Below are 25,786 nucleotides of genomic sequence, written 5' to 3'. Positions count from 1 at the left end.
AATGATCAAGATCTACTAATTTAATCATCATTTTGGTCAATTTACATTTCTTTTTCCGACTATGTCACATTGAAACAACATGGGCCCATTGCTAAATGCATTATGTAAATACATATTTTCGCAAGCATGCTGAGAATAACAGCTACGGTGTAGGTCCATCCTGAGACTGGTAGCTCCTCAAATGGGATTCAATTTAAAGGTAAGTCTAGATAGAAACAGAAAATAGGTGCAGAAGTAGGCCATTCAGCCCTTCGAGCCAGCACTGCCATTCAATATGATCATGGCTGATCATCCAGAATCAGTACCCTGTTCCTGCTTTCTCCCCATATCTCTTGATTCTGTTAGCCCTCAGAGCTATATCCAACACTCTCTTGAACACATCCAGTCAATTGGCCTCCACTGCCTTCCGTGGCAGAAAATTCCACAGATTCACAACTCTCTGGGTGAAAAAGTTTGTCCTTATCTCAGTCCTAAATGCCAACCCCTTATTCTTAAACTGTGACCTCTGGTTCTGGACTCCCCCAACATTGGGAAAATATTTTCTGCATCTAGCCTGTCCAATCCCTTAAGAATTATATATGTTTTGAAAAAGATCCCCTCATCGGGACTTTCGTCCTGCCCTAAGCTACAATGTTAAATACATCTATCTTCTATCTATACACAACTAAAGCTCTGATCATATGCTCTTCCGGTTTACGTGGTTTTACTATTTGCGCAAAAACGGCACGCGATAGCGCTACGATTTTTTGCCAGCTCACTCACCATTCTCCTGTGCTGCGAGTGCAACAAGTACAACTGATTGGTGGTATATTGTAAAAGTTAGCTAGGTTTAAAAATTGGAAAAAACGCGTCTGCGCAGATCGATCTCCTCTCCTGCCAGTCAGTGCCACGCGGATTGATCTCTTCTCCTGTCACTCCCTGGGACGGCCCATCCCTTCCTGCGCCATCGTATCTTTACTGGAGCTGAGGGAAGCTGCGGGTGGCCGGCTGAAGTCTCCCACAGGACACAATTTTCGGAGGGACCGGAAGCGGCACGACGATGTCGCCAAATGGAAAGAGGTGAATCTGATCCCGGCGGAGAACGTCCAGCGCCCGCTGCGAGTCACAAACGCACCGCCATCGCAGCTCCAGACACTTCCCCTCTGGTCCCCCTCGCTAGCTCCTGCCCCCTCCCCCGTCATACCCCCCTCTCCCTCATGGCTCTTCCCCATCCATCCACACGCTGGCGTGGCCGTAGCTGCTGGTGGTTACGGACCGATCCGAGGCCTGGCTCTGAGTGCGCCGACGTCTGATGCTCCTCCGGGGCACGCAAGAAGGGCGAGGAGCGACAACCTCGAGATCCTGGAGAGGGAGAGTAGGGGAGGAGAGGGGATAGAGGGAGAGGAGGGGAGTAGGGAAAGGAGCATAGTTATGGAGGGAGAGAGGGAGTGTCTGAGGGCAAGGGAAAGGAGAGGTGAGGGAGGAATTGGGGAGGGTAGGAGAAAAGGGAAAAGAAGAGGGAGGAGGTGAGGAGAGAGAGTGGGGGGAGGGGAGTAGTGGGGGAGGTGGGGGATAGAGGGATAGGAGGGGGGTAGAGAGGGGAGAAGAATTATGGAGGGAGGGAAGGAGGGAGTGACTGAGGGTAGGGAAAAGGAGAGGGAGAGAGAGGTGAGGGAGTGATTGGGGGAGGGGAGGAGGAGAGGGGGAAGAAGGGGGAGGGTGAAGAGGAGGGGGAGATGGTGCTGGGGATGAGGGAAATGAGCTGCACCTGTGCAGTTGGGGGCTATTGGTAAGTGGTGCAATATTGCTTTGGGGGACCAAGCCTCCTGTCCCCCAAGCCTACGGGTCCCACTTAGTCTAGTGCCACTTAAAAGCTGAAACAATTTGCTTGCACAGTGCGTCTCTAAAATGTTTGCTACGATAAATGTTTTGACATTTTCTTTAATGTCAGTGATTATCTGAAGTGGGTTAAAAGGACTATGACAATGTGGTATCAATTTTTCCAGACTTTCCTCATTGGGAATAGCTTCTTGTAAGAAGCTAGTGTTGGAGGAATCTCACTATTAATGAGTGCTTTTATCCTTTTATCTTACAAATTTTCTTCCTGTCTATTCAGAGATCTGAAGTCATTAGCATTGTCAATTTTTTTTTGTATTACTGATAACAAGATTAAATTTTTTTTTTAAACTCACCAGGACCACCACAGCATCATGTAAAGGGCCATCTGTATGGAGAGTTTCCATATTGTCCTCCAAGGTGTACTGCCATTCTATTCCCAACTCAATGAAGATTTTTGTCTTGGCTTTCTCTCCTTTACCATTCAGAATGTAATGGCCTGTCGCCTGGTTCTTGACAGCTGATTAGAAAAAAAAACTGAGGTATGTATGGGAAAATACTTATCAACATATCAGTTTTAATTCTCAGCACAGCTATGGTGGAAATCTATTAAATTAATTATTTGGGGCAATTTTTAACATATGATATGAATATGCAAAAACATACATTGGATATTCAACATCGAAAAATATACAAGAAAAGCTGGTTTGTTGCCTATTTAATATGAATATAAGACATTCAGATATTACTCAGCAAGCAAAAGAACAGCCAGGGAAGGATGTTAGAAGTATTAGAAACAATTAAACAAAAATCAAACTGCTGGTGGAATTCAGCAGATCGATCAGCAGCAGTGGGAAGGAGCTGTTGACACTTTGAGTCAAGACCCTGCAATAGATGAGTGGAATGTGAGCAGTGATGGGGATGTGAACAGAATGTGAACAGGGTGAATGCCTGGTAATTATGATCCAATATGAATGCCGTAAGTGTTACATAGACAATGAATGTCTATATTTACTTTCTGTTACTTTTGTACATATGGATTATTTTTCTCCTTTTCCTCTCCCAGGGAATGTGTTGAATCCATACTAAAGACTTGTTTGACAAGAGTGGGTTTCCTGGGTTATTTAATTCCTATACACGAGCTCTGTTAATGTCAGCAGTGAGTTTGACAGCAGATCCAATTGCAATCTCAACCAGTCTCCACATATTTCAACAGGAATCACATAATTGTAACTACTTTCAGCAGAAATAATCAGGTGACCGTGATTTTCAACAGAATTTGTTGGATGGACACCAGGAATCATGGCCAAGTGAAACTTTACTGATCAATTCAATAAGTGCTGAAACAATGTTGAAATGTATCCCAGTATACTGTATGTACAAAGATCACCCAACTCAACAGGATGGATTTTTTATACAATGGGTAACCCATTGGTATTTTTATACAGTGCTTGACCCATCTACATACTGAAGAAACTCAGCGGATCAGACAGCATCTCTGGAGAAAAGCAATAGGTGACGTTTCTGGTCGAGACCCATCTTCATACTTTTTCAGAAGAAGGGTCTCGACCCGAAATGTCACCTATTCCTTTTCTCCAGAGATGCTGTCTGACCCTCTGAGTTACTCCAACATCTTGTGTCTATCTTTGGTTTAAACCAGCTTCAGCAGGTCTTTCCTGTACATACTGTAATAGTTTGATAAACATTAGAGTCCTGAATAGACAACAGGTTAATTTCATTACATTTTGCCATTCTTCAAATTCCTTAAACCATCTTAAATCATAGAAAAGTGGAGACACAAAGGACTGCAGATGTTGAAACCTTGAACAAAACACAAAGTGCTGAAGGAACTCAACAGGTCAGTCTGCATCAGTGGAGAAAAGGGATAAAGGACTCTTCGGATCAGGACTTTTCTTCAGGATAATTAGAGTGGGGGGGGGGGGGGAGAAAGCTGGGAAAGTGGGGTGGGTGACAAAGTGATAGTGTGACAAGTGATAGTGTCTGGGTCAGAACTTTGCTGAACAGCAGGAAGCACAGAAGGGGAGCTGTGAGAGAAATCCCATCGGAGAGTGGACAATGATAAGTAGCAATACTTTGAAGGAATATCACAGTGGAGCAGTAAAATTGGGACACAAGAGACTGTTGGTGCTGGAATCTTATATCATTGATACATTTCTAAAAGTTATTGTTGAATTTATTAATCCATGCATAATTAAAACATAAATCAGGGGAGTGACATTCTGACCCTGTGGCAGTGGCTCTGAATATCAACCATCAGAAACCTTGATAGTACTCCGTAGTTATTGCCTGTGTTTTTGGTTATTGAAGGGTGGAGATCACCAGCGTGAACTGCTAGGAGGACAGAGAGGGATAGTGTACGCTGGAAGGAGGACAGCATCAGCGTGAAATAGAAGGAGCACAGTGAGTTCCAGTATAAACAAGTGGGATAATGTGGATTATTTGAAGAGGAAGCAAGTCAGTGCCAATGTCAACCAGAAGGAATGCAGTGTCAGTGTGAACTGAAAGGAGGACAGTGGATGTCAGCGTGAACTGGAAAAACAGAAAGATCTCCAGTATTAACTGTGGGAGTGTGGGAATGAGAACTTGTGGACAGAGATTGGCGAGTGTGAGTGCGAATTAAGAGAGTAACAGCATTAACTGGGGAAGGGGACAGAGTATGACTGTGAACCTAATTGGTGCGTCTGTGTAGAAAGAAAGAATAAATAAGTTCATACATCATGCGAACAGAATGAGGTCATTCGGCCCATTGAGTCTACTCCACATTCAATCACGGCTGATCTATCTTTCCCTCTCAACCCCATTCTTCACCCTTCTCCCCATTAACCTTGACACCTTTATTAATCAAGAATCTGTCAATCTTCACCTTAAAAATAACTAATGATGGCCTCCACAATTGTCTGTGGGAATGAATATCACAGTTTCACCACCCTCTGACTAAAAAAAATTCCTTCTCATCTCATTTCTAAAGGTGTGTCCTTTTATTCTGAGGTTATGCTCTCTGGTCGTAGACTCTCCCACTAGTGGAAGCATCCTCTCCACATCCACACTATGCAGGCCTTTCACTTTTCAGTAAGTTTTAATGAGCCCCCCCCCCCCCCCCCCCATATCCTTGTTAACTTGAAGGATAGAAGGTTTGGAACGGATAGAAAGTTGAAACAAGGGACTACAGATGCTGCCTTACACAAAAGAACATAACCTTTCAAATCTAGTCATCTATAGCACTACAATAAATCACCAAATAAAAACAGTAATAAACATGCTAGATTTTAATTGTTCATTACTTTCTAAAGTATCTGACTGCACAACCCAGCAATATCCAAACAGCTTGAATCAGTGATGCTTTTGTTTTTGTCGGAAAACTATTGGTTAGTGTCCCATTCCACTGCTTCACAACATAGATGGCTCATCTCCCCAGAAATCTGAAATACTTCCAATGAGGATGGGCTTAAATTAGAAAAGGTGCAGAAAATATTCTCAAGGATGTTGTCAGCAGTGGTGGACGGGTTATAAGAAGAGATAGGATAGATGGGGACTGCTTTTCCATAAGGAGGCTAAGCGGTGTTCTTAGAGAAGTACAGTATATCAATTCTTGAGAGGCCAATAGTCACAATCTTTTTCTCAGGGTAGGGAAGTCTAAAACTGGTGCACATATGTTTGAGGTGAGAGGAGTAAGATTTAAAGGTGATATGAGAGGCAGGCTTGTAAGAGGCATTTAGATAGACACATAAACAGGCAGGCTGATGGAATGAGTTAGATTGACAATGCTGTTTTGTTTTATGTTCCGAAGTTCAAGATGCCTATCAGTGAGTGAAGAGGGATAAAGTCACCAATGAGGCTGCAATTTCTAGGTGAGACATTCAACTGGCACACTAGAAAAGCTGAGAATTAAAGATCCCCTAACTTTAATCTTGCGATATTGTAAATAGCTCGTTTTAAGCTTACCCCCAGTCTAGTTTCAGTCAAAAAGCACTGAATCAAGCACTTGGGCATCTAAACTTTATTTTCACAAAACACAATTACAGTTCCAACTACTGTACCTAACCACCGCGGGTTCGGTCCTCGTATCTGCCTGATCAAGCCCTCTTGGCCCCGCTCAAACAGAAACACTCCAGAAGGTCACGCAGTCCTAAACGCTCTCCCAGAGATAATTTTCCAGGTTCCTACCCTCCTTCCAATAGTGCCTCACAGCTCTGGCCATTTGACTGGCTCAGTTCTCAGACCAGTTCCTGTTATCAGTCTTGGTCAAGTTCGCTACTTTAGTGGGGAGACAATTCAATAAGATAGCACAATACTGAGGGGAATTTGCTCCATTCTGAGTCACCTGATTGGTCCATACATAATTTTGAAAAACGGTCTAGAAATTCGTCTGCTCCTTCACCCTTTTCTGGTTTTTCATTTTAAATCGCTTGGTGTCTGATACGTTTTTGCAAGGACCGTTAAACCAGCCTCTTCTCTTGCACTGTCATCAATGACTACGTTTGCCAAGGCTTCATAAGTTGGGTGTCCTAGGGCTACTAGAAATTTGGTATTTTCAGCTGGACTAATTATCTGTTGTATGGTTTCCCACAAATCCCGGGAATCTGCATGATATACACGCATTGTGGTTCTTAAATGATCTATAAAAGCAACAGGAGAGTTCTTTCTATCAGGGATTCTGTTTAACACTGGCATTATTTCATGGGACTTCCACGGAGTATGGACGTCTGTGGCACGGGGATTATTCATACTTACTGCGCTGGTCGAATCCGCTGTACCCACCCCTTCCCTTACTGGGAACTGCCTATGGGATATCTGTTTGATTTGTAAACTTTTGATTACATCAAAATCTATCTCGGTATCTTCAATCACTCTCACCCTCAGATGAATCTTCCCGTTCGCTAGGGGTTTCCCGATACTGACAAATTAAGCGTTCCTTTTTCTTACTACTCGTGTAATCAGTCTAGGTTGTGTCTCACAGAAATACTCTGGCGGTTGCAATATATCTAACATACCTTACTTTTCTTTAAACACCTGAGCTAACCTCTTCATTCTACTCCGGGTACCATAAGGCACTGGACAATCTATCAATGATGGAGTGGATAGGGTCGAAGAATCTGGTACCCTAGTATCTGATGTTGGTAGAATCTATTCAGATGTAGAATCTGCAGGAGTTGTTATAGATTCTGCAGACCTAAAATATTTATTACAGACACGTCATACAAGGTGCTAGTGAAGCCTGGGAAATGCAAGAGGAACATGGTGGGAGCTGCGAACTTCCACTAGCCTTAACATTTGTCCATCTTCCAAATATTCATCTCCTTCCCCTTCGAAGTCAGCACTAACCTATGTCTATATCTATGTTTAAAAAAAAAACATTGGCTTCCTAATCTTTAAATTTACAGGGACTAATTTCCTTCCAGGAGATCTGCCTTTTCGTTGTTCTGTATGTTTCCCCTCATCTCCACTACTGCCTGGAGGTCGATCTACTTCACCTTCCTTCAGTTTTATTCCAAGTTTAGCGATCACTTTTCCCCAACTAGCCATTCTCTTAACCTCTTTATTCGCCTTCCGTTTCTCATAATATTTTCTCCATAACCCTATTAATTCTTTTGCACTTTCGTTATTGCTATGCTGCCAAATAATCCCTTTTTATCCCTTTTACTGTAATGCCACAGCTTGTTTCCTAATTTCTTAGTTAACGCTCCTGATAAATTTCTTAATTTACCTGCCTTGTGAGGGAACTCATTCCACATTAGTTACAATGGGCTCCCTTCCTCTTCTGTCATATCTCGATCTATACTATTCCCCATGCTTCCGAACACCCGAAACCAAATTCCTAAATCCTTCACTCCTTCCTTTTGATCCCTAAATTTATCAAGCTCGCTCCTGAACAATGGCTAATGGCTCAAAGCGTTCGCAATCTCGCAATTCTTTACTCTTTTGCTCCACTAATCCTACTCTCCTATTCAAATTCCTCTCCTATCTCCCACAAATCCACACCCTTTTAACCTTCCAATTTTCTCAATCCCCAGTCATTCAAGGATCAGAGTACTCCAGGGAACAATCAAATACATTCTCGCACTCATTTAATCCTCAATAGAAACACCCGAAAATGATCTTCAGACAGGCAAGTAACACAGTATACAAGCAAGATATCACGCTACCTATTATTGTCAGGCACAACCCCACTCCTACATAAACCACAAGCATTTGTTTATTATAAATTACGCACTTTAATAATCCTTATTGTGCCGCAATCAGTCAGCGGCACAACTCCTCCCCGACAAAGCAATTGAAAGAGAACAAACCCTGATCGAACCACCACGACTCAAGATTCTCACAATACTACAATCTAAACAATTACAACTATTTCATTCAAACACACTTTTACTTCAATTATCTAAATCCTTAAACACTCACACATGCAACAATACAAATGGCGGTCTGCGAATTTAGCACACTCTAAATCTTTACTTTCTAAATCTTAATACACTCTAATTCTATTTACATACACAAAATATTTACAATTCGGATCAGATAACAATACAAAAAGCTAGATTTTTACAATTTACAAAAATGATTTAAAGCGTTAGTGCACAGTTTACAAACACACAATCTCAACGCCACACCATGCTGTTATCAATCAGTGAACCTCTCCTTCCGATACCAATGATTTTCCCCTTCGTAGGTTACCCTTTGCTGAGGGGTACTACTTAAATGACTACTTTTCCTCCAGAATGTTACTATCCTCACAGTAAGCCTGGACTTCTATAGGGGGACCTCAATCCCATCTACAGAATTAGGGGTACCCTTCGCATTCGGATTCCTTTTCACCAAGTAAATCAGGTTCCCCTCTCTCATGCACTCTTCGCTATCAGGAACTAATCAACCATCGATCAGAGGGTTACTATTCACTGTTGATCAGCCACTATTCGGAATCGATCACGGACATGCATAAACTCCAAAGTCTATCTACACAGAATTCGAATTCTACTGTACGGGCAGAACTTCAATGTGAAAACTGTATTTCGAAAATTTGATTTTGCAAATCTAGACTCATTCTCGAACTCCTAGTTTTGGTGCGTACCACTCCACATACGCTGGGTCACTAATCAAACTAAATTGCCCAATGAAAAAATATTGAATGCACTAGAGTATTCTCAGCCAATATATATTCCATCCACCGAGCCCAGTAGCTTTACGAGGTTCCTCGTCTGTCACTCCAAGGAGGGACTCAGACACCTTCACGCAAACACCTCTCTCTGCTGGGCACTGAGGGTTCAACGCCTAGCCTCTTCGCGCTGGCAGTCGATGCCGATTTTCGGAACGCACCTTTTCAATCAGCGTTCCCGGTAAAGATAGATCAATATGTAGACTAGACCTGTGTGTTCCATACCCCAATAATTGGATACCAAATCTGGATAGATGGCCATCCCTCGCCCAATGAAGCACGTCAGGCTCTCGTTAAAGCAGCTGCACTCTGCCAACTACGACCAAGTTTTGGGCCACTCCACGCTGTGTTTTATGGGCCCCTAACCCAAAGGAGTGCTAACCCCCCCATCCCCCCCTGATCAAGCCCTCTAGGCCTCGCTCAAACAGAGACACTCCAGAAAGTCACACCAGTCCTAAGCTCTATCCCAGAGGATCGACCATGACCTCGTGGTAGCGGACTTTTATAGGTCCACGGACATCGAGGGGCCAAACCACATGGGGGTGGTCTCTTTACAATCCAATTACAGATATCGATTAACCCCATACATGACAGACATATCCCTAACCCAATAATACAGTGGCTAATACATTGTATTCAAACAGTGTTTCTCAGTTGAAACAAACATCGCAACATTTGCCCTGATATGCAAGAAAGCCAGACAAGGCTCAATACTTAATCCAATCAACATTCAGCAAAGTAAAGCTTTGCAACATTATTTACAATTATTTACAAAGTTTATGTCTGGTTTGCATTCATCCAATCTATTCTATGCATTTTGCACCCAATTGTCAGGGTCTGCAGATGTTCCCATTCTCTTCCTGCATTTCTGATCTAGGCTCTAGGCAAACTGGCAGCATTCTGCAGCTTGCCTATTTCTACAGAAAACACTTTTAAATTGACCAATTGGCCTAGAAGCCCTTAAGCCTTTACTCAATTTTAACCATATAACCATATAACAATTACAACACGGAAACAGGCCATCTCGGCCCTACAAGTCCATGCCGAACAATTTTTTTTCCCCCTTAGTCCCACCTGCCTGCACTCGTACCATAACCCTCCATTCCCTTCTCATCCATATGCCTATCCAATTTATTTTTAAATGATACCAATGAACCTGCCTCCACCACTTCCACTGGGAGCTCATTCCACACCGCCACCACTCTCTGCGTAAAGAAGTTCCCCCTCATATTACCCCTAAACTTCTGTCCCTTAATTCTGAAGTCATGTCCTCTTGTTTGAATCTTCCCTATTCTCAAAGGGAAAAGCTTGTCCACATCAACTCTGTCTATCCCTCTCATCATTTTAAAGACCTCTATCAGGTCCCCCCTTAACCTTCTGTGCTCCAGAGAATAAAGACCTAACTTATTCAACCTATCTCTGTAACTTAGTTGTTGAAACCCAGGCAACATTCTAGTAAATCTCCTCTGTACTCTCTCTATTTTGTTGACATCATTCCTATAATTGGGCGACCAAAATTGTACACCATACTCCAGATTTGATCTCACCAATGCCTTGTACAATTTTAACATTACATCCCAGCTTCTATACTCAATGCTCTGATTTATAAAGGCTAGCATACCAAAAGCTTTCTTTACCACCCTATCTATATGAGATTCCAGGATATGAGATTTTAGGGTCCTAGCCTCTCCAATTTGGCCAGGATTAACAATATCAGTGTCAACATCACATAGAAACATAGAAACATAGAAAGTAGGTGCGAGAGCAGACCACCAGGTCCATCGAGCCCGCACCGCCATTCGCTCATGGCTGAACACTAAACAGACACACTTACCCACAAACAGTAGACACAAGACACAGAACACAAGACACTACCCTCCCCTTTATACCGCTATCACCCCTCTCCACCCCAAGAACCTCGTGATCTCCTGGGGGAGGCAAAAAAATGGATAAAAACCCAGGTCCAATTCGGGAAAAAAATCCGGGAAATTCCTCTCCGACCCCAATCTAGGCGATCGACACTTGTCCAGGAGATCACTCAGGTCTTACTATACTAACCATACCTAGGTCCATATCCCTGCCCTCTCCCCGTAGCCCCTTATCCCCTTGGCAGCTAAAAAACCATCTATTTTAGTCTTAAATATATTTAAAGTTTCTGCTTCCACTGCTCCCTGGGGCAGTGAATTCCATAAATTAACCACCCTCTGGGTGAAGAAGTTCTTCCTCATCTCAGTTTTAAAAGAGCCCCCCCTTATTCTGCAACTATGTCCCCTAGTTTTAGTTTCCCCGATCATTGGGAACATCCTCGGTTCATCCACCCGATCAAGGCCCCTCACGATCTTATATGTTTCAATGAGATCGCCTCTCATTCTTCTAAACTCCAAAGAGTAGAGTTCCAGCCTACTTAACCTTTCCTCATATGTCAATCCCCTCATTGCAGGAATTAATCTTGTAAACCTTCGCTGCACTGCCTCCAGGGCTAGTACATCCTTTCTTAAGTATGGACCCCAGAACTGTACACAGTATTCCAAATGTGGTCTCACTAATACTGTGTACAGCTGCAGCAAGACCTCCGTGTTTTTATACTCAATCCCCCTAGCAATAAAGGCCAAAACTCCATTGGCCTTCCTGATTGCTTGCTGCACCTGCATACTAACTTTCAGTGATTCATGTACTAATACCCCTAGATCCCTTTGCGTTGCATTACAACGCAGCTCCTCCTCATTTAGAAAATAACTTGCCCTATCATTTTTTTTCCCAAAGTGAATGACTTCACATTTATTAGTATTAAATTTCATCTGCCAAGTTGTTGCCCACTCACCTAGCTTATCTATATCCTTTTGCAGACTCTTCCTATCCTCCTCATCCCCTACTTTTCCTCCCATTTTTGTATCGTCCGCAAATTTTGATATATTACACTTGGTTCCCTCCTCCAAATCATTTATATAAATTGTGAACAACTGGGGTCCCAGCACCGACCCTTGCGGAACCCCGCTAGTTACCGGTTGCCATCCCGAGTATGAACCATTTATCCCCACTCTCTGCTTCCTATTTGTTAGCCAATCCTCTACCCATGCTAATATATTACCCCCAATCCCATAATTTTTTATTTTTAGCAATAGTCTCTTATGTGGCACCTTGTCAAAAGCCTTTTGGAAGTCCAAGTATACCACATCCACCGGTTCCCCTTTATCCACCCGGTTTGTTACTTCCTCAAAGAATTCGAGCAGATTCGTTAAACAGGACTTCCCCTTCACAAAACCATGTTGGTTCTGTCCGATGAAGTCATGTTTATCCAAGTGCCCCGTTAGTGTTTCTTTAATAATTGTCTCTAACATTTTACCCACCACCGATGTTAGACTAACCGGTCTATAGTTACCCGCCTTCTGTTTACTTCCTTTTTTAAATATAGGTGTTACATTGGCCATTTTCCAATCCACTGGGACCGTTCCTGCCTCCAGGGAGTTTTGGAAAATTATCACCAATGCATCCACAATCCCCACCGCTATCTCCCTCAAGACCCTTGGATGTAATCCATCAGGCCCAGGGGATTTTATCCTCCTTCAGTCTCATTAATTTCCCTAATACCACCTCCTTGGTGATCTTAATAGTATTTAGCTCCTCCATTCCTACCGCCCCCTGTTTATCCAGCGTTGGAATATTTTTTGTGTCTTCTATGGTGAAGACTGATACAAAATACTCGTTTAATGCCTTTGCCATTTCCATGTTCCCCACCAACAACTCTCCAGTCTCACCCTCCAATGGACCAACGTTCACCTTAGCCACCCTTTTTCTTTTTTTATAGCTATAAAAACTCTTACTATTAGTTTTTATGTTGTTCGCTAAATTCCTTTCATAGTCTATTTTCCCCGTCTTAATTAATCTCTTAGTTATTTTTTGCTGACCTTTAAATGCTTCCCAATCCTCTACCCTCCCCACTATCTCTGGCTACCTTATATGCCCTTGCCTTCAGCCGAATACTATCCTTTATAGTTTTACTGAGCCATGGCTGACTGTTCTTACCCTTACCCCTTTTTTTCTTCATAGGAATAAATTTTTCTTGAAGGTTATACAGTATACCCTTAAACGTACACCACTGCTCATGTGCCGTCTTATTCTTGAGTCTGCTATCCCAGTCAACTTTGATCAGCTCAGTCCTCATACCTTCATAATCCCCCTTATTTAGACTAAGCACCCTAGCCTGAGTTTCAACCTGCTCCCCTTCTATTTGAATATGGAATTCGACCATATTGTGGTCACTTGTTCCCAACGAGTCCCTAACTATGACATTTTTAATTAATCCTGCTTCATTACACAGGACCAGATCCAAGATTGCCTCCCCCCTTGTCGGTTCTGTGACATACTGTTCTAGGAACCCGTCTCTAATACTTTCTATAAACTCTTCCTCTAGTCTACCCTGCCCAGTTTGGTTTGCCCAATTAATATGAAAATTGAAGTCCCCCATGATTACAGCAGTTCCCTTTTTACATGCGTCAACTATTTGCAGATTTATGTTCTGACTAACAGCGTCACAGCTATTTGGAGGTCTATAAATTACACCCACTAGTGTTTTTTTCCCCTTATTATTCTCTATCTGTACCCAAGCTGTTTCACTATCCTGATCCTTCAACGCAATATCCTTCCTCTCTATTGCCGTTATTCCCTCCCTTATTAAAAGGGCCACCCCTCCTCCCTTTCTTTCCTGTCTATCTTTCCTAATTGTCGAGTACCCCTCTATATTTAACTCCCAGTCCTGATCCCCTTGCAGCCATGTCTCCGTAATGGCCACGATATCATAACTATATATACTTAATTGCACCGTTAATTCATTTATCTTATTACGAATACTCCGTGCTTCACTACTTCAACTATTGGCCCATAGTATTATTGGAGAGACTTTGCTGTGGAGTTCCACATGAGTAAATTTCGAATGATGATGGAGTTACAAATTTCCTGTGATATCTCTGTTGACACATACTTTCTGAATTTTTGCATGAAAAATCAACACATACATAAGATAGAGTAGTGTCCTTGCAATCATATCCCAGCAAGGAACCATTGCCAGTAGTAAAGACACAGACGAAGGGCCGAATGGCCTACTCCTGCACCTAATTTCTAATTTCTAGGTGGAAGTTGTGCAACTTTGATATTATTAAGATATACCACCAGGGGGCGTCGCACAATGGCAGCCTCGCCAACACTCTGTCTTTTCGGTTTTTTTCTGGTATTTTTAGTGTGTTTTAAATGTTTGTCAATGTTCTCTGGTTTGTTTTATGTGGGGGTTGGGCTGGGAAGTTGGGGGAAACTTTTTTTCAATCTCTTTCCTTGCTAGAGATGTGATTGTTTTCCGGATCGTATCTCCGGTGAGGAATGTGGAGGAGTAACTGGGGTGGATGTTTATGTTAAAATGTATTTTGTGTGTTCTGTTGCTTTTTATTGGTATGACTGTATGGTAAATGAAATTCCTCGTATGCTGCAAAACAAACTTGGCTAATAAAATATTATTCTGATTATGATGATTATTTTCATTTCACATCATTCTCTTATAATAACAATATGTTGTTTCTGAAGCAAGTCCTTGGATATTAACATTTATTTCATGCTTAATACCAATACAGACCAGACATTTCTTCAGGCTCAAATGCTAAACAGGCGTCACACAACCAACTTCATGTTGCACTTTCTTCCAAAATTTGATCCGACTGAAATTATTGCAACAAAATTTCTTAAACGCACTACAACATGTCCCCATTACGATATTGCAAGTTTAGCTTATGTGACTCAAGACAATTTTCTGGCATATTTAAGTATATTATTAAGGCTGTTTTCATAAAAATGGATCTGATACAGTCCCTTGAAAACCAGCTTTGCCTCTGGAATACCTATTAGTTGTGGTGTGCCAAATATTTTTTTTTGACAGTCAATGAAAAATCATGGTGTGTGCATGAGGGGGAGACCAGCTGGGACACAAGTGGTTTCATTGTGGGTGGGTGGGTGGGTGAGGAGCAGGACCACATATGCCAGTGGTGTGTTTATTTTAAGGTGTCTCTCCAAAAATGGTGATCTTTATATTCTGCACATGTGGTTGATTTGGCAAGTGGTGGCTGTATTCCCAAAACCATTTCATGAAATCACAAGCCTTAATCAGTGAGACAATTATTGGTATAATAGCTTTACAAAGTTGAGCAGAAGAAGCATTGCAAACTTTGAATAAATGCCAGTTAACTTAAGACAATCTTTGCATCAATACCAAATAGGTTTGGATTGGTGCTTAAAATTGTAACTAGTTGCTTCAATGGGTAAACTTGTCAAGCTGTGGCAGGTTAGTACTTACCAAGAATGTGAGGAGATACCTCGTCTTCTTGGATGAACACATGTCTAGAACCAGGTGGGATGTCAAACATCTTTAAGTAGCCTTTGCATGTGTCAAGGTCAATTATAGAAGCAAAAAGAAAGAATACATAGTAGTGGTTAATATAGTATTCTAGTATAATTTTGTTTTGATGAAGGAATCATTAAGTTGATGCACATTTTGCAAATTCCAGCTAAAATAGCCAACCAGATTTGTGACACATACAATTAAGCCGCATTTTCCTCTCTGCCAATGAGGAAAAATAATGTATGTGTTTGCCATGAGTCCACCTTCTTATGTGATGACAAAGTTGTGCAAAGTAATCACTGAGCCAGTGGATGAACTGAATGATGAGCAAGTTTGCAAAAGTAATGCTCTGATGTCCATTCCTTGATGTCCATACCTTTACTTACCAAAAATAATACTTGAGTGCCTTGATTCAGAGATATCAAGGTTTCTAGCACCCTTGGGTAAAATGAATGCTCCTCTGGTTCGCCCTTGAACAAAATGGTTTAATCAGTTTTAAAATTAATTGTTGTGTTTTCATGGACTACCAATATGAGCATTATGTAAAAGAAGTAACTCTGCCACAAATGAGGTAGAGTTAATGACATACATTTCCAATGAAAGGCACCAAAAACAGCTATTAGAATGAGATATGTTTATAGTCAATGAAAAAAAAGTGGCAGAAATCAAAAGTGTGAGAAATGTCCAGCTCAGGCCAGACTGGATACTTGCAAACATGTTTTCCCAAGGTTCCAAGCTTGTTTTTGTATCTCTTGTTTAATTTTTTACCTGTTGAAAGAGTTTGGGTAGTGATTAGCTGCAACAGAGTCACCACAGGTCAATCAATCCTGAATATCGACGACCTCTTTCTGCATCGTACCCTACATGGTTCTCTCTAAGTTATGTTCTGAGACATATTTATTACATTAGTGGTTTTTAACCATGGGGTTTGTTCTTGAAATATAGTGGTGGGCTGTATCAGTCTGTCCCTTGGCCCAAAATCCAAGCGTTCCAACTTCCTTCTTCCACATGTCCAAGGAGAAAATGTGCATCTTGATAACAAATCATTTGATTTGTGCCCAAAGTGAACTTCCAGATAAGATATACTTATGAGTTAGACAATCCTGCCTATTTTTGTAAACATAATTTTTTCATTATTTTTGTATTTGGATTCTGCCCTTATGGCAGTAAGAATTGGACTTCAAACCACTGATGAGGCAAACATGGCACACAAATCATTTCCCAGAGTAATTTTCAACATGGAAAGCAAACTATAACGTGAGAACACACAAACCTAAGAAATGAGAGCTAAAGTATAGCATGTAACCTCTCAAGCCCACTCCATCAATCTAAAAAGTAATGCAATCTAAAAATGTCTCTAATTTAAAAAAATCATCCATTAATTTCCAATCTAATTATATGGTATATATTTGACACCATGTTTGCAAAAAGCAAAGGAAGGCTCTCATTGCAACTGTACACAGATGAATACAGGCCATGGCATGATATCCTGGCAGTAGCTACCATGCACGTTTGCAGCAATTCACATCACCAGCACCATTCCAAGGTGCAAACAAGGAAGAAATATGAATAGGAAAATCTGAATGGAAGGCACTTCCAAAGCTAACACAAAGATGTTGTTTTTACATTGGTTGGAGCTCTGGCTTGATAACTCTGTTTATTGAAGACTGTCCAGCATCTGCTGCAATCTGCCATCAAATATACATTACCATTGGAAAATTGTGAACCTTTTGATGAGGGGAACAGGAAGGTCAACTTGCTGTGTAGCGGAGGGAGCAGCAAAAACAGCAAATGACATGCAGCCAGCCATTAACTGACAAGTATTAGCTGACGAATGGCCAACAAGTGGACAAAGAATGATGGCCTCCATCTGCACTGAATGATTCTCGGTGAGGGGCAATTGTGGTGTTTTCCATATCCTGTGCTGCGCCATGTTGCAGCCTCAGTATGGGTGGCACTTCAGGCACCTAGATTGAAACTGAATTGTCAAGTTCCAGGCAACTTTACCTTTGTACTGTTTCTAACAGCACTAATTCTATTGCGGCCATGGCGTTTGGATGTAGCTCGATGTGTGTTGTATAGAATGGTTCACTTTAATTCTGAACGCCGATCTACTTAAACAGTTCCTCGGGGTCGAGGATGAGCTATTTGCACTCCAGTGCTGAGGAGTGGAAGATGCCAGTGTGTGAATTATTTTCATTTGGGATTGATGTTATACACCAGCTGCCTCAAGTTCTTGACAGAACAAGGTCTTAGTCCAACGGCAAGGAGGTGCAAGAAGACTGGAGACCAGGTAATGATGCTGAGACAGCACACATGGTCTCTCTCTCACTCTGTCCCTCTCTCTCTCATACACATATGCATTCTAAGCATTCCACATTGAAGAGGAGCAGAGGGGATGGGAGAGGTATGTGTGTATGTGGGGTGATATAGGGGAGGGGGGGTGAGGGCGAGGGAAAACAAAAGTCCTTTGTGTTGAAAACCATGGCATATACTTAGCAATGATGGCACCCAAGTGAGATGCTGACAGCTGAAGGAGATATTCAATTTCCCGAAGGTTGAATCCACCACCATCACCTGGGAAAGCACCAGCGCCTGCCCACGTGTTACCGGGAACCCACAATGTGCAAACATTGAGCAGCATCAGTCAGGTTTAGTGGGAATCGTTTATGTGTCCCGAGCACTTTACAGCAGCTATGCTCTTCTGCTCTATCTGAGCTCCATTGAAAGAACATCTTGATATCATAAAAGCTATTTAATCATTGTGGGCCTTTACAAAGTCCATTTTTCTTTGATGCATATCAGATTATAAATAGCCAGAAATGTATTTACTTGTCCAGCTGCTTAGCTGCTCGAAGATAGATGTAATGCCGTCTTGACCTCTCATCTCCCAAATCCAATTGAAAGAAAATGCCATGTTTATTTTATTTGAAGTTTAGCTAATCATACTTGTTGGGTAATCCCATGCTCTGAGCTCCCACATTTAATCATTGTGGGCCTTTACAAAGTCCATTTTTCTTTGATGCATATCAGATTATACATAGCCAGAAATGTATTTACTTGTCCAGCTGCTTAGCTGCTAGAAGATAGATGTAATGCCGTCTTGACCTGCACTACTTTCCAGTCAGTATTCTCCCAAAATATAGAATAGGTAAGAAAATGCCATGTTTATTTGGTTTAGATGAATTCTAATCATGCTAATCAACAATACTTCTGTATGAGTAATCCCAATTGGTGAGAGTTTGTAAAATGTCCTAAAAATTCTACCACAATGACCTTATCATTCTTCAATGAGTTAATTCAATGTTGATCAGAATATTCCTACCCTGCTTCTTTGGTGTTCTGGTGAATGTTCCTTTCACCGTCCTGCAGTGTGAGTTGTCCCCACCACACACTCCGCACTTGTCATCCACTTTGTTTGAACCAATTTCTTTGTCACATCCCACTTTCTGTAGGTGTAAAACATTAATCAACATAGCAATAAAATGCAGCATTAAATCAGAATTAAAATGCTTGGAACCAGGATAAGCCATTCGGTCCTTTCACTTAGACCACAAATTAGCTCAACTCAACTCATTTCACCTCAGCTACTTTATATCGGATTACATCTTTACCTAGCAAATCCAGAAAACTTCAATTAATGAGGTAACCCTTGCTTTTAAAAAAAAATTCTAGATATCCACCAATATACTGGTAAAGAATCTGTTGTTTGATTTTACTTGTGAATCCCTAGCCCCAGCTAATACTAAAGCTCCTCATTCTTGGTTCTCTTGGCAAAATAATGTGCTTTTTACCTGTCATCAATTCTCATGACATCTTAACTTTCCAAACCTATTGCAATACGTCAAGTTTCTGCACACAGCTCTCATAATTTTACTTCGGAGTCACGTGAGTGATTCCGTGGAGAACCCAGCAGGTACTGCGCATGCGGCATTATCGCACAGCTGTGCAACGCGGCCAGCGGGAGTCGGGCTAGCTCCCGCATCCAAGGACGAGAGGTAAGTACTTACCTTAATCGGGCCTTGTGGTTTTTGCTCCAGCGGGAGCAAAGTGAGGCATGGTGAGCGGGCCCCGTTTCGACTCCAGCGTGGGGCCGACAGTGACGGGGACAAGGTGCCACCCGGACCGCTAACGCTGCGGACCAAAGGTGCCACCCGGACCGCACACGCTGCGGACCGCTGCAGGGAGCTGCGCTATACCGGTCCGCTGAACAGCTGTTTGCTAACAGCAGCGGACCGGCGGGGAATTTAAAAACCCGACCGGCAGCCCTGCAGACTCCTGACCAGGAGAATCACCGCCCGGGAACCGCCACAACGCCGCCTGGAAAACGGCAGGCAGCCTCTACATGCAGGTAAGGGGAAATCTTACCAATTTACAGGTTCTACAGGAGCCATCTTCCTCCAAGCTGGAACAGGTTGGAGAAGGCAAAAATAAGTATGTCTGTCTCCCCAAACCAGAGGAGGTCATGGAGTTCCCCTCCAGGAGAAAAGGGGCACTGGCTGAATGCCAAGGGAGCTGACTCCTACCCCAGTGCTATTGCACTAGCCATCTCCCTTGTCGAGGGATTGATGCAACAGCGGAGTTTGAGCTATGCCTCCTCCAATTTATAGCACACCCTTTTGCTCCCTCTTTTGAGGCTAGCTAAGGAGGCCAGGGCTGGGCTGGCTTAAACGCTGGGCAGGCGGACGAGAACAGCAGTATGCCAGGGGAGCAGGATCAGGAAGAGCTACTGGGTGTCGTGGGCCACTACATGGCTCCTCCACGCGACCATCTTCCCAACAAAAGTCCTGCAGGAGCAGGCCTTTCCAGAGGCAAATCCGCAGGCAGCTGGGTCAGCAGACTCGCAGACAAGCAGCGAATTCTACAGAAGGGTCAAGATGTTACCGCCTTTGCTCGCCTTTTCCACGGATTATACTCTCCCAGGATGAGACTATCCCATTGCACTACCAGGGTGCTGACGCCTAAGATGTTCCCAAATTTGGGATACTCGACTGAACAATGGTGCATATAGACCTGCCCGCAACCCCAAATATATGGGGCTATGCAAACCGCTGCTGCGGGAAGAGAGGCAGATAAACCTGTGCGCCTCATGAAGGCAGGCCATGGAACGAGCAGGACATCGCATCCAACACCCAGCTGGCAGCACCCCTCGGCATCCACCAGTGAATCAAACAAGGACTGGTGAAAGCCTGGCGACCGCTTCACTTTACCCCCAAAGTTCTTTTCAGACGGGGCCCAGAGCGGAGCCGTGGGAAGATGCGCCGCCCCACCGACAGCACCAGCATACCAGCAAACTACGCCTTCATGAAAAAACAACAAACATGGAGGTAGGTAGTCTGGTTCCTCCCGTTTACACTAAACAAGGGTGTTCTACTAACTGCGTGGGGGGGCATTTACACTTGTGGATAAAGCATGGGATGCTGACACAAATAACTAAAATATACTCAACAGTCTTAGAGGATAAAAACGAATTCAAATTGGGCATATTACCGCCAGTTCAGCAATGCGCCCAAAGGGCATTTTCTCCCTCTAAGAAAAGAGAAGTGAGAAGGTCAAGCTGAACTAGAAAGGCTCATTACTAAACGGATCATGGGAGTAAACATGAGCCATTGGAATTTGTATCGAATATATTCACCAAAACTACAAAAGATGGTGAATGTAGCATCATCATTGATCTAATATCACTAAATAAATCTGTTGAGTATATACACTTTAAGATGGAGATGGGTTCTTGTCACTGCCAGACATCTGATCTCCCTAGGATACCTATGGGGAGCATTGATATCGAAGATGCTAACTATCTTATACCCATACACTAGGATCATTATAGATACCTAAAAAATTTTACCTGGATAATGGATATCCCGGTTAGGGCAACCATGGCAGCATATAGAATTCCCTATGGTCTAACCTCAGCCCTAAACTATTATAAATGGCCATGAAAATATTAAGAAAACAAGCATAATCATGGCATATATTGGATGATATCCTCATATTAGGGGAAACAAAGGAATTAGCTGTGGCAGCAGTTCTAGCTACGAAACAGCTCCCTAAAGCTGAGGTTTATCCCACGCCCAGATAACCAGAATTGAAGCGTTAACTACCAAGGATTATCTGGGCTTCAATAATAATCCGTCCATATGACTGTTACTTTGCCAAGGTACTTGGGTCACTATAATCAAATCATGGATGTACCCACTGAAGCTATATCACAATTAAGGTGGTGGGCAGACATATATTTGGCATAGTTTTCAGCCCTATTATCATCACCAATCCCAACCTGGTTATTAAAAACCGATGCCAGTACTTTAGGCTGGGGAGCAACTAAACTCCATATCCAGCACAGGTAACAGATGGACCAATTCACAAACATCGTTACTACACATACCGGGCATCAACTACTTGGGATTGGTGATCGCCTATTGGGCTAAAAAGCATATGCATTTCAAATGCAGCACGTACATATGTGGTTACGGATTGGTAATACTATGGTGGTGGCTTATATCAACCATATGGGGAGCATAATAATCATTATTGTGCAACAAATTGGTCAAACACATCTGGCAATGGTGTGTCAAAAGACATTTTAACTATCAGCTGCCTATGTCCTAGGAAGCTAGAACACAGTGGGAGACACCATGTCACGGGGTAAAATCTATGATTACATTGAATAGATGTCAAACCCAAAATATCTGCTAAATTTATTAAGCAGTTTGAAAGCCAGATATCAATTTGGTTGCACAAGACGGAATCACCAGTAACCCATGTATGTGACTTAGGAACCAGATTAGAGGCAGCAGCGATAGATGCCTATACGCTGGAAGGGGGAATTTCTGCTTTGCCTTCCTCCCTTCTGCCTCATCAGACGGGCACTTCGCAATACAGAGGGATCTGTCTCCGAGATATTGAACGTGCCCGACCGGCCTACACAGCCATGGTTCCCAGTTCATCACGACACGGTGGGCGAGTCACCTATGGATTTCCCTAGTGGACCATGGTTGCTGACTCAACCCAGTATCAGGCACAAGCCACCCATGCCAGGGAAACATCAAACTCCTGGGTGCAGGGTTTGAATAGACCTTACCAGGGACTGGGATTATCCAAAGGAACCATTACCACCATGTCGGCATCCCTGCGAACAGTCACTAAAAGCTAACATGGGTAAAATACTGCCACGACGCAGGGACAACGAACTATTCAACCACTGACGTATTGGAGTTCCTGGAACATCTACACCATGACTAAAAGGTGAGTTACAGTGCCGTAAATACAGCATGGAGCGCCTTATCTGCTTATCTAAAACAGCATGTCAGCAGAGCATGGGATCCCATCCACTGAAGGTATGAAGGGCAACTATAATATAAGCCCCAAACACCCAGGTATATACCCATGTATGGGATATTGGTGTGACATTGACATGTCTCAGAGATGGCACCAGCCAGATCCCTCAGCTTGCTTAATCTATGTTTTTAAAAAACGCTCATGCTTATGGCTCTCGTACACGCTCACAGAGTCCGGTCACTCCATAAACCAGACTGGATAACATGGTGATTACCCCAGACGCATCACGTTCTTATTTAGGTCTGGTAAAATCTAACTCGCAGGTATATGGGACTAGGCGAGATTATGAGTTCGGCACGAACTAGTAGGGTCGAGATCGCCTGTGTTTTCCGTGCTGTAGTCGTTATATGGCTATATGGACCAGGAACGCCCAATTCACTGGTGGGATTCCGGGCCTACCCACCAGAGTCCAGGTTGAGTGTGGTGACCCATCTACTACTATATATAGACACAACCCACAATCTTAGAGGGAGAGGAAAGCCTATGGGTCAACCACAGTAACCCAAGACGGGGTACGAGCCAAACCACTCCAAGGTGGCTCAAACAGGTACCGAAAGCTGCCGGAATAGATAATAATACATTTAATCCCATTCCACTAGGGCAGCATTGGTATCAGCGGCTGAACGAATGGACATCCCGGTTGACCACATTTTCAATACAGCAGAATGGTCAAGGGAACGGCGTTCAGAACATTTTGTTTTTATTATAAACCGTTGATAAACCTGATTTAATTGCAGGAGAATATTACAAACTGCAATATTAATTTAAGCTCAGAGGAGCTCTTTTATGTTGTTATTGTTAACAAATACCTTTCTGTTTCTTTTGAAAGCAGATCAACTGGTTGATTACGATAACACTTCCTCCCTCATAAACTTCGGCAGTGAGTGAAATAAAAACTGTTACACGGTTTGAAATCACAGACCTTTGAAGTCTTCACGGAATCACTCACGTGACTCCGAAGTAAAATAGTTAGATTAAACGAGTACTTACCAGTATGAAGTTTGATCTGTATTTTATGAGGAGTTACGGTGAGGGATTAAGTGCCCGCCGCTCCCACCCTCATTATATAGATCAAGCTAATAAACTGATGTCTCGTGATCTTTACTATCTTACTTCAAATATTGTGTCTATTCTGTGATTCCACACCGCTGCTTCGAAGTATGCCGCATGCGCAGTACCTGCTGGGTTCTCCACTTAATCCCTCACCGTAACTCCTCATAAAATACAGATCAAACTTCATACTGGTAAGTACTCGTTTAATCTAACTATTAAATACTTTAGACTTTAATTTTATTCTGATGATTCTCAGAGAGGCACATGGGTATGGAGGGAAATGGATCGCATGTAGGCAGAAGAGATTAGTTTAACATGGCATCTTGCTCAGCATAGACATTGTGTGCTTGTGTGCTTTTCCTGTGCTGTACTGTTTGTTCTATTTTCTATCATACCATGTTTTGGCTAATAATTATCTTTGAATTGTGATGCTCAACACGGTACTCCAAACAGGATTTAACCAAGATTCTAATCAAAACATCAATTGATCCTTTATGTATCCCATTCACTGACCAGGGTCAATTATTGCACAATGTTAGGCTTTTGAATTTGAATGCAAAGACCACATGCTCCATTGAGTGGCTGTTGTGGCTCATGTTGTGGTCGCTGTGAACAGCGTTTCTTCAGGCTGCGATTGAAGAAGGATGAGACGGCGGTGGTGGAGCAGGGACGGGCCGACAGGAAGAAGCAGCAGCAGATGGGAGCGGAGGGAGACCCGCAGTGACCAAGTGTGATCTGTCATGGCAGCGGCCTGAAGAAAGCACTGTCACCGGGAGCTACAACGTGGGACGCAACAATAGCTGTTTTAACTGGACCGTGCGGTAGCTGATGAAGATGAACCCACTGGTGCAGACCAGCGGCATCGATGCCTAGTTTTAAGGTGAAAAGACACAAAGTGCTGGAGTAACTCAGCAAATTGAATCAGTTTGAAGAAGGGTCCTGAAGAAACCTATCCATGTTCTTCAGAGATGCTGCCTGGCACGCTGAGTTTCTCCGTTACTTTGTGTCCTTTTGTGTTCGGACGTGGCGCCGACGGATGAGAGGCCGAAGCAAAGAAGTCGAAGCCAAAGAATGGAATGGAAACGAGGCCGAGACGACAATAAACCGAAAGAGTCCAAAGACGAAACGCCTACTAACCGAAAGGATGGGACGCCTAAATGCAAACTAACCGAAAGGGCAGGACACCTAAAACCCAAGGAACCAAAAAGCTGCGTCGCCTAAAAGCAAACTTACCGAATGGCCGCTCTGTCGAAACGCCACCTACCCAAAAGGTGCCGTCGCCTACAGGCCAAAGGACCGACTGTCACTCAACAGAAAAGTCCAATAACGGACTTGACGTTGCCAGGAGGCGGAACTTGTCAGCGATTGGTCCAGACCCCCGGGTCCTATCACATCACTGTGAAGGCATGAACATTGTCCCAAACCGCCGCTCGACCCGACACGCAGCCCGCGGAGAGTGGCCGTGGGAGAGTGGGGGCTGTACACTTTTGGCCGCTTTCAACTTGGTGCTTGGGTTCAGGTTGCCCAGTCACCTATGGCTTGTGACCTCCCTCCAACTGCGGTCAGTGACTGTGGGACGCTCCCGCGGGTGGAGACGGAGTAGAGAGAGAAGGGGGAGAGAGTGGAGAAGAGAGAGAAGAGTGGAGAGAGAGGAGGAGAGAGAGAAGGGGGACAGAGAAGGGAGAGAGAGAGAAGGGGTAGAGAGGGGGAGAGAGAGAAGAGGGGAGAGGGGGATAGAGAAGGGAGAAAGTGAGAAAGGGAAGAGAGATGGGAGGGAGAGAGAAGGGAGAGAGAGGGGGAGAGGAGGGGAAGAGAGAAGAGAGAGAAAGAGTGGAGAGGGAGGAGGAGAGAGAGAAAAGGGGAGAGAGAAGAGGGGAGAGAGAGGGGGAGAGAGAGAGAAGAGGGGAGAGAGAAGGGGGAGTCGGGAGCATGGGGTTCATTTTCCCACACAAGCCATAGGTGACTGGGCAATCTGAACCCCTGCATCAAGTTGAAAGCTGCCGAAGGTGCTCATCCCTCGGGACAGC

The 25,786-nt window shown here is 43.4% G+C and overlaps 1 protein-coding gene across 1 annotated transcript in view; it reads right to left on the bottom strand.

Moving 5' to 3' along the window:
- Positions 1-25,786, bottom strand: part of LOC129695572 (A disintegrin and metalloproteinase with thrombospondin motifs 3-like) — a 251,354-nt gene that overhangs the window by 13,626 nt on the left and 211,942 nt on the right. Inside the window, exons 15-17 of the mRNA XM_055632651.1 lie at positions 18,691-18,814; positions 15,321-15,401; positions 2,172-2,335 (exon numbers count right to left, since the gene is read on the bottom strand). Of these exons, the coding sequence (XP_055488626.1) occupies positions 2,172-2,335; positions 15,321-15,401; positions 18,691-18,814 (369 nt within the window). The remainder of the gene's footprint in view (positions 1-2,171; positions 2,336-15,320; positions 15,402-18,690; positions 18,815-25,786) is intronic.

Source organism: Leucoraja erinacea, chromosome 3, assembly GCF_028641065.1.
Source record: "Leucoraja erinacea ecotype New England chromosome 3, Leri_hhj_1, whole genome shotgun sequence".
Classification (NCBI taxonomy): Eukaryota; Metazoa; Chordata; class Chondrichthyes; order Rajiformes; family Rajidae; genus Leucoraja; species Leucoraja erinaceus.
Note: the sequence above shows the minus strand (reverse complement) of the source record. Positions and strands in the feature narration are given on the sequence as shown.